Source organism: Eptatretus burgeri, chromosome 10, assembly GCF_056783735.1.
Source record: "Eptatretus burgeri isolate ZD-2024b chromosome 10, Ebu_testis_v1, whole genome shotgun sequence".
In the NCBI taxonomy this organism is placed as follows: Eukaryota; Metazoa; Chordata; class Myxini; order Myxiniformes; family Myxinidae; genus Eptatretus; species Eptatretus burgeri.
In genome coordinates, this window is record NC_140970.1 from 94,364,210 (window position 1) to 94,384,142 (window position 19,933).

Below are 19,933 nucleotides of genomic sequence, written 5' to 3' on the forward strand. Positions count from 1 at the left end.
CCAAATATTTTCTGAATAATATTTTACTTTACTTTTCCACTTTATTTTGCATAACCTACAATGTTTCAGCAGAACAGGTCCAGGTGAGGCAAACTGGGAATCTGTTATCACAGGCCCAAATACCGTTTGTGTGAAAGGTGGGCCTGGTGACTCGCTGCGAGATTACGAACGTCTGGCTCCATCTCAGTGAGGTAGAGATGCAGATCGCCCCTCTTGGTAATGTCACGCGGTTTCAATACTTGGTCAGCAGCACCATCACGGTGCTGAACCCTCTTTCGAAGAGGTATGATGTGGGGAACGCCATCAGCAGGAGTTCTGCCTCTGTCCACATTGCGGGGTATTCGCCCCGCTCCAGAATCCAGAATTTGCCGCATTCATGCTGCGAGAATCTTGCCTTCGCCTCATCATCATTCCACAAGTTGATAATTTCGTCCTGTAATTCGTGCTTCACATCTCGAATGTCACATTTGAATGGGTTGATCACCCATGCTGGCACCGACAGTTCCAGTATGTCTCAGTATGAAGCTGAGTCTTTGGGCCTCTCACTCAATCACCGCAGGTTGGTCGGTGGTCTTTCTGTCTTCTACCGACTCCTCTCCAGCCTTGCCCCCCCTGCTCTCTCTGCGATTTGTCCCAACCACATTTCCACAGGGCGCTCAAGGTCCGCCAACAACCCCCTTCTGGTAAAACTACCAAAATCACGAATCACTGCTCATCTTCACTCTTTCATTCCTCTTTTTTCCCGCCTTTGGAATAAACTTCCTCACTCTATTCTTTCCCATTCTTCCCTTCAGGCTTTCAAAACAGCTGTTCACCACCACCTCTTATCTTCCCCCATCCAAATCCTCGATCTTTTCTACCCCCGATAATCCACCCAAGCCCACTTCCTTCAATTCTCCTGCTTTCCTTCCTGAAAGTCCCTTTAATGTCCATCTTCCCCTCGCCATGTTCCCCGTCCCATCCCCATCCCTCTCCCTTCCACAGTTCACCTGTGTCTGTTCCCCAATGTTTTGTCCCTTCCACTCCCGCCCCTCTTGTCTCATGCCTCCTTGCTGTGAGTTGTGTTTTAGCTCTCATACGAGCCTCGACCAAGGTATAAAAAAAAACAAAAAAAAAAAAAAAAAAAAAAAACGCTGCTCCATATCTCCACGAATCTTCTCAAGGTGATTGCTGTTTCTGATGAAGAGCTGCTCGTTTATTGCAGTTTCCTTTGCCAACCAGGGAAAGTGGAACATATCTCTGCGGCCGAGGGTTTCCCTGCGCAGAGTCGCCTTGGGGTTACGAACGCGCGGATCACTTTCTTTACTTTCATCAGCGTCATATGGTCACCCTGGAGTTGTTTGTTGACATCATTCAGTACACTGAAGATGTCCGCGAGGTAAGCCACATCATGCTCAATCACATTCACTTTCTCCGATACCTCTGTATCAATTTCCGACAGAAACTCGACCACTGTCGAGAAGAGGGCAAGGAAACCGGTCAAACAAGTGCCTTTGGACAACCATCGAACTTCGGTATGCAACAAGAGTCTCTTGAATGGTTCATCATTCTCCTGGCAAAGCTGACGAAACAGCCGATCATGCAGAGATGACACCTTGATTTTATTCACCGCTTTGATTACTATTTGGAGTGATATATGAAGTCTGGTGCTGAGAGCTTTTGCTACAAGATGTTGGTGGTGCACGACACAGTGAATGGCGAACACGGACGGTACCTGGTTCTTCAGAAGCGCAATAAAACCACGCTGGCGGCCGACCGTCGCTGGTGCCCCGTCCGTCGCGCTAGCGAGAATGTTCTTATCAGTAAAGTACTTCTCCAACGTTTGGAAGATGGAAGAACCCTTCGTATCGGTCTGGAGAGAGCGGGCAAACAACAATTCTTCCACCATTTCCTGATCACGGATGAAGCGAATGTAGCAGAGTAACAGAGCTTCACTGTCACGCAAAGTGGACTCATCCAGCTGGATGACAAAGTGCGTGCTTCTCAGCTCACAACACAGCTTATCTTGTACATCTGATGACATGTCATCAATCCGCCTGGCCACGGAATCATTGCTGAGCGCAATCGACGAGAGAACTGAATACGGATCCTGGCCCAAAACAGTTTTTATCACTTCCCCAACAGCCGGTTTGATCAACTGTTCCCCGATTGAATACGGTTTTCCAGATCTGGCGATGAGCAATGACAGCTTGAACGACACTTCCAGTCCTTTATCCACGAGCTTTTGGCTGGCTTGAACATTGTCGTAACCGTGGATCGCTTCTCAAATTTCTCTTTCAGCGATTGGAAATCGCTGACCTCTGCACGAGCCTTATCACTGTGCTTTTTACTCAGGTAATCGCTCAGTCGAGATGGTTTCATTGTTTTATTGGACAGCCTGATACCACACAACAAACACATCGGTAACTGCGTGTTCGTCAGGGATGGAATGAATCCATACTTGATGTATTCAACGGAATACCGACGACACTTTTTCTTTGAGGCCGACATCTTGAAGCTGACTGGACGTGAAGCTTTTTTGAATTACGAAATCAACACGCCAATATGTCAAGAGACTAACACCAGTAATAAGGCCAAACAATAATTATATATTTCCGGTCTCTGGTCAGCGCGCGCATCGATTTTCACCCTGCGCGTCCAAAAAATTTTTCTTCACATTTCCAACGGTAGCGACAACAGTGAGCGCCTAAAACACAATGCCGCGTTGCAGTCGTGACCTGTTCAGTATTGTGCCCAATAGCCAAGGAGACTACTGAGACAGCACCAATGCTCGACACAGAGTATGGTCCCATTGCTTGGATGGTACGTGTGTGCCCCCAAGTTACTTGTGCCTTTTACACATGTGTGTGTGTGGGTTGATGAAGGTGTGTTCCATTTTAACTCACCCGGACTTTAGTCAGGTGAGCTTATACGATTGAGCTGCGTCTGAAGGTGAATGTGTGAGTGAGTACGTAAACACTTCACCCATTATCGCTTGAACCAAACAAACGATTTTGATAAAACTTTGGCACAAGTTTCATATCTGACGCCAAATGAAGGTGTATTGACCGCATCAAAATCTGTGCTCATTAAGTGCATCTACGGGGGTTATTTAACCCCCTCCAAAACAGGTATACTTTCTTCTTCTCTTCTCCAAAACTAAACACACAAAACCCCGATCACCCATGATGCACCAAAGTGTATTCACGGCATGAAAAAAGTCAGGATCAAGGGGGTCGAAGGGGGGTTTGAGTGACTTTTGCTCCTGATCCAGGAAAGCTTCAGGATGCCCCGTCCTGTCATTTTTGTTTACTACCTGGATATTTATTAATTTATATAGGCTTCAAAAGTAAACGACTGAACCAAATTTTGAATGTCCCCTTAGGATTCCCGAATATGGTTTCTGTTTGGGAAAGACATCTGGGGGAGGGGGTTCAGGGTGGGGGGAAAACCCCAATTTTCTCTGTGTAAATGTGTATTGAATGGCACCCCCTTTGGCAGCCAGTATTACTTTTCATCATACACAAAGGAAATTGAAACAACTTAATTTGCATCAGGGTGATGTTGAAATGTGTGAGAATAATTAGAAATTTTCAAAATGTTTCATTGCACTCATTTTAAGCGAAGGTTCAAACCAAAGAATCCAACACGGAGCTCTGCAGTGAAGAAGAAGTGTGTTTTTTCCCCCCTCACACTATATGTAAACAGCAAGGTTGGCTGATAAAAATTGTGTGACAGGACAGCCAACAGGTGCACTCACCTCCAAGACGTTGTAGTGGAATTTATTTTCGTCAGGTTCCTTGTGTCCATAATTTGACGTTCGTTGGAATTTTTTGGAGAGTAGCAAACCCCAACATTTTTGGAAAGCTTAAACAATACCAAAACAGAAAATCCATGTTTCACATTTTTTCAATGCATACAATGTGGACAAATTGGTCGTTTTGGGGTAACAACCCGTTTTTTAAAATATCAGCTCTGAAAATTCAAAATTAATTACAAGCAAGCAACTGATGATGCATAATTGTTAACGAGAAGACAGTTCTTAATATAGAATACAAATATCTGTATTTTGAGCAATGGTTGCCATGGAAACGGCTATCATTTTGTCAAATGACCGTTTATTTTATGTATTGCTTTCAAATCTTGAAACAAGCAACGCATGAATATGGTGATCAGTGAAATGTACTTAATGTCAAATATGAGTTTGTAACCAATTGGCATCACTGCGCGAATGTCACTCCATCATTGCCATCATCATCATCACTATCGTGGTCATGCCGTTCAATGTTTGAGTCCTCGTCATTCTCACACGAAGTGCGACACATGCAAAGATGCATGTTAGGTTCTTGGCCCTGCAGGAACATCTCCGTGACGAACATTGTCTTGCACTGGCACCTTATCATCTCGATAATTGCCTTTGGTGCAAGGAGAATGTCTGTTGTTGTCGGTTTGAGTTGACCACTCGTGTCCTTGTGGAAGCCATTCTTTAATGGATCAAGAAATGTTTGCTGAGAAATTGCTCCTTGACCCCAAACGTATGCCTGGATATTTACCCGCATGATATGCTGCCTCAGAGCACCGACAGTTGGTGGTAACTTGTCATTCTCAGCCATGTTCTTACAGAAGAGATGCAACCGAAGTTCAGGGATGCTGGAAATATTGACACCACTTGGACAATAACATGAACAGACAAATCTTGCTAAAGTTGTGTATAGGTCCTCTGAGTTGAGTTTGCTGCTTAGTTAGGACATCAACCAAGTTGATCAGTTCAATTAAACTGACAACTTGTGTCATTGAGGCTTTATCCTTCTCTCCTTTGGTGTCGTGATCTCGCAAGACATGGAAGACATGTTTGGTCCAGCAAGACCTGTGGTACATAATGACAATTGCATGTGCATCACTTGGCGCTATAGCAGTGTTCAATCGAGTCATAAAAACAGGGTTCTGAGCAACATCAACAGCTTCTCTCAGCAATTTGCCCGCACTGTCACTCCGTACAAGGTAAATAGGTTGACCATCAGTCCACTGGCAAAAGAAGCACAAAGCCTTGTCATAGGGGTCTGTGGATGACCGAGTGAATGGTGTGGAGGAGCTTGACGACTCCAAACATACTTCGGGCATTTTTCTCTTTTGACCTGGCCCTTTGGCGATATGCGACCCTGATGATAGTGCCTGATCATAACGAACCCTGGCACAACGAATTTGGTCCTTGTTAGTTGCGTTGGAATAGCATGTTCAGTGCCAGACAGCCTTCTCCTTTTGCAACAGTTCTGCTGACATCCCCTCAAATCGTTTATGAATCTGTACATAATCACCATCATGTAAAGTGGCTCGCTCCTGTATTGTCTCTATCAAACGGCAGAACGACTTGACTTATGGTTGCAACACCAAGGACCCTTTCAGGGAAGAATTATCTTGGCACAGGACACATTTTGTGCAGTTCGTTGATCCTTTCGTCTGGCATGAATCCTTGCCACTCAGTGGTACTTGATCCATCATGTTGTTGGTCCTGCAAATATAAAAAATAAATCGTCAGCTCATGAATGTCAAATCTATCATACGTGATACAGCCAATAAAACTCGGGCTGTGCCTATGTCTAGGGCCATATCAAGGGCACAAATAACATTCATCACTATAAAAAGCAAACAGATGAGAAAAATAACATCCTTATTTTCTTTGACTAATTTATTGACCTAAACTTATGTGATTTAAACGGAAGATGCGGGTAAATGTCGCAATGGTAGAACTTTATTAGAATCCAAAATAAAAACCGCGACTAAGACGTAAAATTACCTGAATAAAATAAAAGCAGAGATGAGTGGGAAATCAACAATACATGCCAACTCCATGCCAGTAAACTAATCAGAAACTCTAAATAGACTCCCTCTGTCATTCCAACCCCCCAAAACAAAGCTAACCTAATCCTATCCTATTACACAGCAGTTAATCAAATGGAACAAAATACGTCAGTGAGTGATTACATTGATGGTGACTTTCTTTCTGGATAAATGAAAGCACGAACCAGCACATAAGGACATATTTAAAGATCAACCCGAAATAATAGAAAAAGGATAAACACATAGCGATAACATGACCACTGCCCGACTTCCACTCCTCGCCAAACAGGAAACGCAATTAAAACCTCCAACCCCGTGGCCATTCAAACCATAATCCTACCCCATACAGAAGAACATAAAATGACAAAAAGGTACATACGCCTCAAAGGCTATCACAACTTACCGAAAAAAGGAAGAAAGGTGTTGAAAACCGAATATGATGAAACGAAGCTCCGAAGTAAACTGTCATGAATAAATCGAGAAGAAACAAAGCGAACTGAAAATGACGTCATAGTGCTGCACGTGCTTGGACGCGCGCCACGCCACATCACGACGTCATGCCACACCCAGCAACCGTAACCTGAGGCGATGGCATGGCGTCGCAACGTGGCGTCACCTATGTTCCCAACAAGATCACACTTAAAATACATCAAACTACAAAAACTTAAAATCAAACGTTTTACGACTGAAGGTGCCGAAACCTTCTGATATTGAACAACAGACACACCAATGTTTCATTGCACAGATGGCCATTTCCATGGCAACCAACTGTTCCAATACTTGAAAATCATAATAATTATGTGTAAGTTAGTCATGGTCACTACATTTAACAATTAAAACAGGCCATCCGATGGAAAATATTATTAAAAAACATATATTAAAAAATGGCAATTCCACTCCAAAAATGCTGTTTCCATGGCAAACCGACAGTCAAATGCAACATTTTATTATCTTATAAAATCCATTGTTAGCCATTTCACAGTAATCTATCATCAGTTGGTTATTTTGTATTGTTTCAGATTTTTTAAAATTGGAATTCAAAAAGAAGCGTTTTTCACCCCAAAACGACCTTTCCAAAAGTTGAAAAAATGTGAAACATCATATTTTTTATTTAAATAGATTTTAAACTTCTCAAAAATCTATAGGTTTGCTATTCTCCAAAAAATTCCAACGAAATTTCACAAGGAACCTGACTATTTCCTCAGATTGAATAAACTCCTCAGATTCAGAATTCAGAACATTTATTGCAAGGATAAGCAAAAAGCAAATCACAAACATCTATAGCTATAAACGTTAATCATCTTTGTCACAGGAAAAACTTTTTCAGCCCCACAGAATTTTTATTTAAACGTTATGAAGTGATATATTGTCAACAAATTGTCAGAAATATATGTGGAAATTTCATTCAACAAGTTATTTTAAAACCTCATAATGATTTTGCAAAATTTTCATTCTTGTGCGGGGATGAAACAAAACATCTCTAAAGAAGCTTGCTTGTACAATAAACACTCTAAACCTTTTTTCGCTGATTAATAGAGGCATAGATTCATATTATAAAGCATATATAATTCCACAGACAAATCTATAATGATAAGAAAAGGTTGAGACTTGTGGTTTGGGAGATCTCAATGTAATACACGAAGGTTGGCACGAAATGTCACCCTTGCCATACACATCGACAAGATTCAAAATTTTGCAAACATTAATCAATTAACACAAAATAAAAGCCATTAGGATAATGATACATTATCCATTCAAAACATTATCAAGTAATTAAAAGCTTCATGGAGAATATATAATTGATGCATGTACATGAATCTAAATTATGAATCTAAATTCCTTTAATTAATTCTAATCAACTTTGAAGGAGTGTATTTCAAAAATTATTATTGCGACTGCAAAGTGTAAAATCAATTGTATATAAACTTAAAATATGTATTTTTTGCCTTTATAAAGCTCGATTTAAATAATATAGTCATGCACATTCTGGTGACTATTGTGAAAGACAAGAAGTATTTACAAACTCAGCTTATCTGATCAGCTGAAAGAATTTTGCAACACTTTTACTGTGGCTCTGAGTGTCAGCAAGTTGTTTTATTTTTAAAAGAAACATTTTGCTTTGAAGTTCAATAAAGTGCCAGAACAGTGTATATTTAATGTGCTACCATTAACAGACATCCAAAAGTTGGATTTCACTTTTACAATTTACTCCTTTTGTTCTACAAAGGATAATGTCATATATAGATATATATATATATATATATATATATATATATATATATATATATATATATATATATATATATATATATATATATATATATATATATATATATATATTTGCAAATCTTCAATTCAAATTGATATTAGGATAAATTTGTCTGTCATCAAGAGCATACCCTGTCCTTATGGGGGGAATTGAGACGAGTCAGTCTTTACCAGGTGATTCCTGGGAGCAGGGTCATGACATGACTATACCTCATAGGCCGCCTCTCCGTTGAGATCTCACCCGTCAATGGTATTTTTGTCAGTCGTCGCGTATCCTTTGATGAAAGACAAAGACGCAGTCAATACTCGACCAACCGTGCGGCGAGACCACTCTTTGCTCTTCGGACTGTAACTATCAATCCTCCCAGGAAGTGTCATGCCCTGATTGCAGAAGAGATGTCCGATTACCTCAACTTGGGTTATTCAAGATCAAAGGCCTCCAATTTTAAAATTCTCATCATTATAAAGAATTGTTTGAACGTTGGATTCAAACGACGTCAGTTTACAATTGAAATAAAATTGTACTCAATTTTGAATGCAATTTACAAGGGGAATAGAAGCAGTATAAATGCACTCAAAGAGCACAGAGCCTATTAATAGAAGCACATTAAATGTAGCGTGTGTTTGGAGCAAGAACTCTGAAGCATAACATAAAGAAAGCATAAAAAGATAAAAAGGGAAGGCTGTCTGGCTTCATCCAATGAAAAGAAACTGTAGTATCTTTGCAACCATATCACCAAATATTCCCTATAGCCAAGCCCCAAATTTCCATCCATGGTCATGGTATTTATCTCCCTCTGCCTTAATTTGAGTCGATAGATCATCAATTTGCTCTGAGTTGTCAGGAATGTATGTGCAACATTCAGTTCCAATGATTGCACAGGTCCCTCCCTGTTCAGCCAGTAAAACATTGAGGGCAATGTGATTCTGCATTGCTACTGCTCTTAGAGCAATCATCTCAGCATTTACCTCAATTAAACCCTCAGCAGTGGTATTAGCAAGCTTCGCTGGAGAGCTTGCCAAGGCAGTGAGTTCATTAGCAGCATTACCAGCACGATTAAAATATGAAAAATGCTGAGATCATGATCATGAGATAAAAAAAAATCATGGAATGCAATCATGAAAAATCTTTGAACTGCTCAAATAGACCTCTTCTCTCTATTTCGTAGCGTGAAAGGTGAGTGGTCAGAAATATGGATTTGGGGTATTACGTATCCTTTGTTAGACCCTGTCCATCCAAATGGCAACCTTGGATACGCCCTGTGTCCACATATGAAGCCAATATTATTTAAGGCTGGCAGGGGTTCGGTGAGGTTATTTGCTCTTATAATCGATATCTCTCCTTACTCCAGTGTTTCATCCTTTTTATTGCCACCCTTTCTTTAAGATGTTCAGCATAATGCTGACATGTTGAGTTACCCAAGTAAGGTCCATTGCCTTTTTGACAAACGAGACAAACCATCCTATTTCTCTGTTCATAACTTCAACATGTGGTGAGTATACCTATAATTCTTCCATATTTGTTTATTGGACTGTTTCTTTTATATTAAGGATAGTATCATTGCTTGCAATCAGTACACCTGTGTCCCCCTTTTTTTCCATTTTCCTTTAATCTCTGCCTTTTTCCCCTTAATTACCCCATGTTTTCTTTATTCCACTCAAAGTTGGGTTACTTTGTCCATGTACCAATAATCCACATATGTCTTCCCCTTGCAGTGGTACTGCCAAGAGGGCCAACCCATGCTTGGATGAGTGAGGAAGTTGTGAACAAACCCAACACTTAATCTTGTTCATACTTTTAGCATGCTGTAAAGATATTGCAAAGAAAGTGTTCAGTGGATGTTCACTCATGTGTTTGTGCAATGGTATACTTCGTCTTCTCTGGGATTGCAGATGTTTAACATGTTGGTGGTGTGTGCTTTGTTTCGTGTTACTTCCATTTTCAGCAAGTATGCAAGCTTCTTTGTTTGTTAACATTTTTACTATGCGGTCGACTTAAATCAGCTGGTGGCACAGCAACTTTTCCCCAAATGAAGTTGATAATCACAAAAACAATGAAGGTATATGAGAGGGTTATCATTAGCCATGAAAGAGTGTATGAACAGTTCAAGTGTTTGCGTTTTGGCCATCCATTCCGTTGGCTCTCTTGCAGTGGCAGGAGTGGATCCATGTTGGTCGACCCTGGCATTTCACCACAGTGTCTTGCCAGTAGCACTTGATAGGGTTCAATCCACCTTGGCTGGAGTGTGTTTTTTTTCGTTTATGAGACTCGATGTGGATGAAGTCTCCAGGGACGAAGCTATGGCAGTCACTGGCAGTTGGTTCAGGTAATGCTTCTTTTACCTGTGAATGAAATGCTTTCACAACACTTGTTAATGTAACACAGAATGCAAGCATCTTATCATCTATTTAATGAACATACATGATCTTCATCATTAAGGGGGCTGAGTATGGCACTGTCATTGGAAGGAAAAAAAAATTATACTAATGTGTTCTCAATTATATTCACTTCCTGCTTTGAGTTGTTTTAACTTGCTCCTACTGCTTTTAACAGTATAAAATAAGGTGTTACTTTTGTACTGGAATCAAGTTGACTGTCAATAAAATCTCCCTTCACAGTCATTTTATCTCCATCGTGGTGTGATTGAACAAAGAATAGGATAAAATTGTATCTTACGAAATATTATGTGCTATATCTCCGATGTTCATGTTTTGTCCTAACTCTGTTATCACCCTCTCCTCCTCAAGGCTGACCTCGTATTCACACACTGCAATCGTGGCTTGAGCGTGTCTATCCCCCTTCCCTCCCAAAGTGGCCATGTCTGCAGTCCCCTTTCTCATGCTCGTCGGCCATCCCCTCCATTCACCCTGACAGATGTTTCGCCCTCCCTTGTCTTTTGCTGGCCAGAATAGTATAAAGACAATTTCTCTGTGCATTTTGACCAGAAAAGAGGATCGTGTTTGATATTGCTCGTCTTATTTATCCTCTTCCCCATGGCCATGTTTGTTGATATTTGTGTTTGATGTATGCTGTTAATATATGGTCTCAGACTCCACAAGAGAAGAACTGAATTTATTCCACAGGAGCATAAGACACAAGACTTCCACTCAACGATCATAAGATGTCCGCAGTTTGGAGTCTTCGTCATGCTCTCATTGTAAAAATTTCCATTTCTCTCTTTCAGGCTCGTCAACAGCTGTCTGCAGAGCGGCCACGTCACCCAGAGTCGGAGTGCTTTCAGAAGGTGTGAATGCACATTGTTTGACTGTCGGTCGGGCTGTCAGAAGAATTGGCTGCTGCTTTTGCAGCTTCATCTGCCTGAGCATTTACTTTCGATACGTCATCGGAACCACCCGTATGTGCGTCAGACTTAACGGCAACTGCAAATGGTAACCAAATTGCTTCAAATAAGTTTGCTATCAGAACACCGTTCTTAATTGGAATGCCTGAAGAAGTAAAGAACCCTCGTTCATGCCAGAGTATTCCGAAGTCATGGACAACTCCATAAGCATAATGCGAATCAGTGAAAATAGTCACATCATGATGTTCTGCCATGCAACAAGCCCTTCTCAACGCATAAATTGCCACTTCTTGTGCTGATTAATATCCTGGTACTTTCCCACTTTCTCCTCCCTCTGAATCAGTGAGACAGTATACCCTCATAACAATGAGCAATCTAATGCTCTTGACAATGATCCATCCACAGACAGTATTAAATCTGAGTTTTGCAGTGGGACATCCTTAAATCAATACGTGGCATGAATGTGTGCGATACTACCTCCAGAATCATGCGGCTCTCTGTCTTCTGCTGTTGGCAACAAAGGAGCTGGGTTCATTGTTGGGCAGTGTTCGATGGTAACATTTGGCACTGTTAGTTGTGGTCGTTCACATGTGGTTGCTCTTGAAGCTGATAAATGTTGCGTTCTTGCCTTCAGAAGAACAGCCAGAACAGCATGTGGTACTTGGAGGCTAAACGCGCTCCCCCAGACAATAGATTAGGTTGTTTGTGCAGCGTAAGAGGCTGCAGTCACCGCTCTCCAACTTGCTGTAAATCCTTGGGCTTCTGGATCAAACTTTGTACTGTGGTCAGCTATCAGTCGCATCTTTCCTCCATGTGCCCGTGTCAGTACGGACTGCACAAATACTCTTATCTCAAGCGAAGAGATAAAAAGGTTTGTCATAATCTGGTATTCCCAGTGCTGTGCGGAAGAAAGTGCACCTTTTCATGTAACAAATGCTTCTTGCGCTTCAGGCGTCAATTCCATGGATCTGGGCTATTTATCAAGCTAATGTCCAACAGAGGGTGTGCTAGTAAAGCATAGGAATGACAATCAATGATCCACAGTAGACAATAGCCTGCTGCTCCAAGGAACGACTTCACTTGCTTCGGCCGAGGTCACATTTGCCACGGCGGCCGTGGGGTCTCCAAAATCGACGGCCACGAGCAATTATACGGCGGCCGCAGTATTTCCACGGTCACACAATGTAGCAGTCACACTTGTTTTTATTTTTCGGGGAGCTGCACGGCGTATTTATAAATTGTGGAGACCGAAAACGTGGGGTTGCCGGACGATCTTTGATTTGATGTCGCACGGTGACCTTAGGGCGTTACTGCGGCGGCCATAGAATTTTCAAGGCAGACGCAAGGTAGCCGCAAGGCGACCGCAGGGAGCCCCAAGGCGAACGTGCGGCCAGACGGACGGTAACAAATGGGTTAATATTTTTTATCTTTTTTCCCAGTTTTTTTTTTTTTTTTTTTTCTTCGGCTTGTCGAATTGCTACGGCGAACGTAGAAATGAAAACAGTTATAACTCCGCGTTATAATTCCACGGCGACCTTACAACCTGTAAAATATAGCCAAACGGCATAGGGCCACCCTGAGTCCACCGCAGAAACTCTGCGGCCGCCGCACGTTTCTGTCAATTCAGAGGGCGTACGGCCACCGTATCCTCGCCGTAGAGCGAATGTGACTTCGGCCTTAATGGCCGTCGGTTTTGGAAGTGTCCGCATGGCTGTTACTCGTTCCGGTGAAAGAAGTCTCATATCTCCTTTCAGAATATGTCCGAGGTATTTTACCTCTTCCTTGCAAAATTGCAGTTTGTCCTTCAACACCTTCTGTCCTTTGTCTGCTGAGGCTGTCAATAGCAAAATAGTGTCTTGTTCGCATGCCATTTTTGAAGAAGAGCATATCAAGACATCATCAACATGTTGCAGCAATGCTGAGCCCCCTGGAAAGGTAACATCAGTGAAATCCTCTTGAAATGCTCGAGAGAATAGAGTCAGGCTTTCTGTATTGCCTTGCAGAAATGCTGTTCAAGTTTACTGTCTGCCATTGTCAGTGAATGCAAACAACTGTTGCGAATCTTCATGCATCAGTCGAGGAAAGAATGCAGAACACAGATCCACAACTGAATAATATTTTGTACCACTTGGAATGCTGGAGAGGAAAGTAACCAGATTTAGCACCACTGGATAAGTGGGTATTACACAATCATTTACTGCTCTCAAATCTTGCACAAAGCACCATGTCTGTTTTCCAGGTTTCTTTACAGGCAGTATGGGTGTGTTGCACGGGCTGACTGTAAGGACTATGGTTCCTTTTTCCAGCAAAGACTTCATTACTGGTGCTTTACCTGCATCAGCTTCTGGTCACAACAGGTAGTGTTTTTTGGGAAACGGTTTAGATGTGTCGACCGTGATTTTAACCGGCCTCATACATTATATTTGTCCAACATCGTTTGGGTGTGTTGTCCACAAGCAAGAAGATCAAGTGAGACTCCAGTGATTTCAAAAGGTGGGTTCTCACATATTGTGAAAGTCGAAGAGGATACCTGTTCTCCCACGTTCTGGCAAAACCCATTCTCACCTATCATATAAATTGGTGTCCTTGAAAATCCCTTTGATAGCTTACTTCGTGACTCTCTTTCAACTTGGTGATCATTGATCTGATATAATTTGCCTGGTATTCTTCTGACATGGAAAGTGCAACATGTGGTGTCATCTCAGGCTGATTACAAAGTTTCTGCTGTTTTTCCATTAGATGTACCTCCATACCTAAACTGTGTTGTCCTATCCAAAGTGCAGTGTTGTCTCAAGGACAGTCCACATTAAACTCAGGAAAACTTCATTCACTGATGCAGATACAGTCTTCTCATCCAGTGTCCACCAATACACAATTGTAGCAAATTCAAAAGTCTGTTGGAACAAATTCAAAACAGACTCATGCAAATCCTGTGGTATTTATAAATACATTCCATCTGAAGTGCATTTCACAGAGCAATTCAACTTGCATTGCAAATCTCTCTCTCGTTAGTTAACTGGTGAATTAATTCCCAATACAAAAGAATATTGTCCTGTCAACTGTCCCATTTCCACATGTAATTTCTTTGTCAGGGGGTCGGCAGAGGAACTCCTGATACCCCCACTATGTTTACCTGAGTCCTTGACAAGGGGACATTCGAGAAATCATTTTGTTGCAATGTGGAACGTGTTGCTCCTGTGTCAATTGGAAAAGCGATTTCTTGTCCAGCTATTTTCAGATTTAATTTTGGCTCTTCCTTCGGCGAGTCTGTATCACTGGTAACAAATTATTATGCACGGGTAACACTGATGGTATTTTGTCCCAGACTCGTCATAATGGGCAATGATTTGGAAATGGTATTCGTCCAGTCCATCCCCCTTGTCATTGGCCCTGACTCCGACGATGCGGGTGTGTATATCTCCTTCTCCGAGGGCACTGTCTACTCCAATGTCCCAATTGTCCACACTTGAAACATCATTCGCTCCTTGGATTCACTGCAGGTGGGGATGGAGGAAATGCTCCTCCCAATTTCCTGCCACAACCTTGCTGAAGGTCAAAGTCTTTTCGTTGACCTCCTCTGCCTCCATTTGCAGCTAACGCACTAGTTTGTAACTACATTAGTTTGGCAGTCGCTTCTGTCAATTTTCGCTCCATTTGCCATGTGTAATGAACAACTACCTCCAGTATTTCTCTTATTGCTTTCACTTTCACTTAACACAATTTCTTAACATCTCCTTGGAGTTCCACAGTAAACCCATTCATGAAAGCATCTGTCAATGGAACAGTTATGTTGTTCTCGTCCATTTCAGAATATGATCTGAAGGCAGTTCTCAACCTCTCCAAATGATGGTGGTCCTATGGCAGCTTAGCTGCCGGGGTAGCTATCATTTCTTGAAGCGCGACTGTGTCGCTGATGCAGTGCCCCTCTACCAGTACACACACTGGAACTGGTACTCATTTCGCCGACCTTGGAAGGATGACAGGCTGAGTCAACCCCCTGGTGTATTAATTCAGCAGCCGATGGGGCTTGAACTCAGGACCCTAGGATCCCAAGGCACCGCCCTAACCACTGAGCCAACACCACGCTCTCTCCAAATAATCGGATGGATCTTCACCTACTCTCTGCATGCACGATTTAACCTTATCCCAATCCACTTGCATTGGCAAATTCCCAATAGCTTGTCTTCAGGCTTGCAATTTTTGCTCTTTTGCTGCTTCTGGCAAATCATCCTGCTCAAATAGCACAGCATTCCATTCTGCAATTGTTTTCAACTGTTGCAATAATCCTTCTGGCACTTAATTTTAACAGCATGTCTCGGTATCGCATCGTTGGTCGATGGCATTGTATGATCAATTCCAATTATTCACGAAATTTTCTCAGATTTTCCTTTATAGATTATATTTCCTTTGCTATTATTCGTAACTCTGTTGATGATCAAGGTCAGAACACATAGCTAACTTGTTCCATTCGCGGTCCTGGAAATGCTCTTAACGGAGCTATAATTTCCTCTCGTTTCGCAAATTATCGTCTCTCAGCAGTTGTACATCAAATAACTGATTCTTCTACTTCCGCTGTACCTTGAACACTGCCTACCTCTCTTTAGTTGGGGTAGATTGCATTTGGATTGTAAGCTCCCCCTTCAGCTCTTGGTTCATACCTGGGTAAAAGTTCCTCAAGCACACGAGGTAAAACACGCTGATATGCTGGAAGCACATCTTCATCATCTACTTCCTCAGTCCCTGTCTCTGTACCAGCACTGTGCACAACCCATTCAGAGGTTGGGCTTCCCCTACTGTTGTCTTTTCCCTCATCTGTCGTAATCGGCAATTGCCTTGAACTTCTGACGTCATATGTTGTACCCTTTGTACGCTATTTTAAGACAAGACAATAAGCTTGGTGTTGGCTTAGTGGTTAGGGTGGCGGCTTGGGATCCTGGAGTCCCGAGTTCAAGCCCCGTTGGCCGCTGAATTAATATACACCAGGAGGTTGACTCAGCCTGTCATCCTTCCGAGGTCGGCAAAATGAGTACCAGTGTACTGGTAAGGGGGACACTGCATCAGCGGCATAGCCGTGCCCCAACCAATGATGCAACCAGCAGCCACAGGCTGCACTCGATAGAGAGAGAGAGAGACGAGACAATTTTGATTTCTTATCTCTTATTATGCTTTCCTCCATCCATTGTAAAACCTTTCTTCAATCCACATCCTTTGCTAGTTTCTTTTCATCACTTCGACTGTCCAATTCCTTATTGAGATTTTCTCACCTCCCTCTTTCGAATGTCCCATTCTTTGGAAAAGCTGTCCTCAAATCTTTTGAACACGCATACCACTTGTTTATATCATCTACTGGCCCCTCTCCATAGTTAACAAACATGTATCTCACACACTTACCCTTCTGAAGTAAATTCACTTTACTTACCTTCTGAGATATATTAACCATCTTGCTGACTTCATGGAAAAAAATTAAAAAAAATAAAATCCAAATCAAACAATATGCAACTGAAATGAAAAAAATTTCAAACAATACAAACACTTCACACCCAATATGCAAATTAATGCAACTATAAATAACACAAATACAAGAGCTCTTTATTTCAATTCCTGGTTTTAATCCAACAATCACTTTTCTTTCAGCTTCTGACTGACGACAATAAATTTCAGTATTGTACACTGCACCTCCTTGTGGAAGCTCAATTCAAGATTTAAAATAATTTTTCTTTCGATCTTCAGGTCGAAAACCAGATTACACTCTCAAGCTGCTGGTTGAAAGCCAGATTACTCTTCCAAACATCAAGTCAGACACCAACATCTTCATCATTTAAATCAACGGACTCTGACCACATAAACACTGTCTGCAACAAGAAATAAATTAAATTTTAACTTCTCGTGAAGCAATTAGATGGTGTTCCCATATTCCTGCAAAAATTGGCCCAAAATCAATTTCAAATTAAAAATGCATCAACTTTTAATCAAGAGGTACAAAAAAAAACAACCAACACCAAATAGAGGCGTTCAAAAGGGCAACTCACATTAATTATTTGCAGGTACTCAGGGTCCTAGTCTTTCCGGCCAGTCCCTGCAGACACCCAGGGTCCTCGTCCTTTCAGCCAGTCAGCATTCATCTCTTGTTCCAGTGGCTCTTCGCCGTTCACCTCTTGTGACTTCAGAATTGCAATCCTGCTACAACTACACCAAAATTATCATGGAATATATTTCCTCAGATTGAATTAACTCCTCAAATTCGTAATTCAGAACATTTAATGCAAGGATAAGCAAAAAGCAAATCAGACAGACATCTTCAGCTTCAAACGTGAATCATCTTTGTCCCAGGAAAAAAAAATTTCAGCCCCACAGAATTCGTATTAAACACATTGTGAAGAAATATGTTGTCAACATGTTTTGTCAGACATGTATGTGAAAAAATTCTCAACATCTTGTTTTCACAAGTTGTTTTCAAACGTCGTGATGATTTTGCAAAATTTTCATTGTTGTGCAGGGATGAAACAAAACATCTATGAAGAGGCTTGCTTTTGCAATAAACACTCAAAACCTTTTTTCTCAGATTATTAGAGGCTTAGATTCATGTTGTAAAGCATTTATAATTCCACAGATGAATCTCAAATGGTAAGAAAAGGTTGAGACGTGTGGTTTGGGCGATCTCAATGAAATGCACGAAGGTCAGGTCAGGTATGGGAGCATGTGCCAGAACAGCGCGTCGCTGCGTCCACTTTCCGCTGGTACTCCAGGGGCCTCCGTCTGGCCATCCCCCAGGCAGATGCCAGGCCCATCCCCATCTCCTTGAGATGATGTTCAACCTGCTGCAACCATGAGGCACGTGGTCGGCCCACTGGCCTCCTCCACTCATGAGACTCCCTCGCTGAGAGAATCTGGTGAGCAGGATCAGCGTCAGGAAAACAAGCCACATGTCCATACAGCCGCAACTGACGCTCACGGACTATGCAGGTAACAAATCTCATCCAAGTCTCTCTCAGCAACCGCTCGTTGGACACAAAATCCGACCAGCGATAGCCAAGGATTCTCCGAAGACACCTGGTACTAAAGGAATTAAGTCTCCGTCTCAGATCCTTGGTCAGAGTCCAAGTCTCGCACCCATAGAGCAAGACTGGAAGTACCAAGGACCTGAAGACTCGGACTTTCGTCCTCCCGCACAGGTACCGGCAGCGCCACACCCCATGATCCAGTGAATCCATGACTCCCCAGGCCCGACCCAGACGTCCATTGACCTCTGACTCGCAGCCAGCAGAGACATGAATATCACTGCCAAGGTAAGTGAATCTCTCCACGACCTCAATGCACGAAGCTTGGCACGAAACATCACCCTTGCCATACACAACTGTAAGACTCAAAATTTTGCAGGCATTAATCAATTAACATTAAAATGAAAGCCATTATTATAACGACACATTGTCCATTCAATACATTGTCAAATAATTAAAAGCTTAATGGAGAATATATTGTTGCGGAGCCCGGGTCAGGGCGAGATGGCCACGAGGAGTTTGGGTGGGGGGGGGGGGGAGCTACCTCGGGTTCCCACCAGAGTCTCCGGAATCGCAAGCTGTCGCACACGGATAACTCCATGACGTGGCGGGTCACTCATAGACTGTGAACGCCAATAACTCAACCACGTGACCTCTGGTCCTCCGTCTAAGGTTAACCGGTTACCTGAAAGTCATGTGACCTAATTACCGGGGGACATGCCCTCGGTACGCCTTGTCCAATCCGGGTCACCTTCCTGGATCAGATGCAGCCGAGCGCAACTGCCAAGGATGTACCGGCTAGAAGAACGGATCGTTGGGAGATAATGTCCCGGCGAGGCTAGGATACATACCATGCTGGACCAATGAAGGAAAAGGAAAAACGAGCTGGGAACATTTCTATAAAAAACATTTATGAACAATCAGACGAGGAAAAGTATGTGGCATGGTAAATGGGGTTCATTATGATGTACAAAAAGGCTGCAAATAATTTTTGGGGTGCGACAAAAAGGCAAGCAACTTACAAAAGCGGACACAGAGCAGACTTTTATCGATATATCTTCTACACTCTTAACTTAAGCTAGGACAGGCGCCATTACATACATACACACACAAACCCCATGAAGATGATAAGGCCAAAAAAAAAAAAAAAAGTTGCATTGGCGTAACCCGCCCGACCCTAAAAATTCCGCCGACCCTATGTTTTTTTATTTTTTTAATCGATATCAAGTATCTTGTTGATTGCGATCGCAAAAACCCGGAAGTGTTTCGGACAGAACCCGCTGCACGCTGCGCTATGCATATGTCATAGTTTAGCTCGCTGCGTGTGTGTGTGTGTGTGTGTGTGTGTGTGTGCGAAACGGCTCTGCATATCATCTGTCCGAGGGAGAGATATTGCGCCTCGCTCAATCAGTACGTCGTCTGTTGTTTCCAACATGGCCGCGTACTCTGTCAAGATTACTGGCATGCTTGGGCCTAAAAAACTGTTCAGCGTCTTACGAAAATGTGACAAAGATGCGAGGCTTGGAGATATCATTCAGGGAATTGCAG

The 19,933-nt window shown here is 42.4% G+C and overlaps 1 protein-coding gene and 1 long non-coding RNA gene across 2 annotated transcripts in view; both read right to left on the reverse strand.

Annotated features, from left to right (window-relative positions):
• Positions 1 to 1,184: 1,184 nt before the first annotated feature.
• Positions 1,185 to 2,094, reverse strand: LOC147019160 (protein FAM200C-like). Its single transcript, XM_085900054.1, has one exon. The coding sequence runs from the start codon at positions 2,021 to 2,023 to the stop codon at positions 1,196 to 1,198; it is 828 nt and encodes a 275-aa protein (XP_085756180.1). The 5' UTR covers positions 2,024 to 2,094; the 3' UTR covers positions 1,185 to 1,195.
• A 4,947-nt stretch (positions 2,095 to 7,041) lies between these two features.
• The window catches only part of LOC147019161 (uncharacterized), a 78,980-nt gene continuing 66,088 nt past the window's right edge, over positions 7,042 to 19,933 (reverse strand). The window contains exons 3-4 of the long non-coding RNA XR_015062660.1: positions 17,417 to 17,573; positions 7,042 to 10,428 (exon numbers count right to left, since the gene is read on the reverse strand). This is a non-coding gene — a long non-coding RNA (uncharacterized LOC147019161). The remainder of the gene's footprint in view (positions 10,429 to 17,416; positions 17,574 to 19,933) is intronic.

Coding starts and splice junctions, on each gene's coding strand:
- LOC147019160 (XM_085900054.1), bottom strand. CDS start 2,023: ATGTCATCAGATGTACAAGATAAGCTGTGTTGTGAGCTGAGAAGCACG.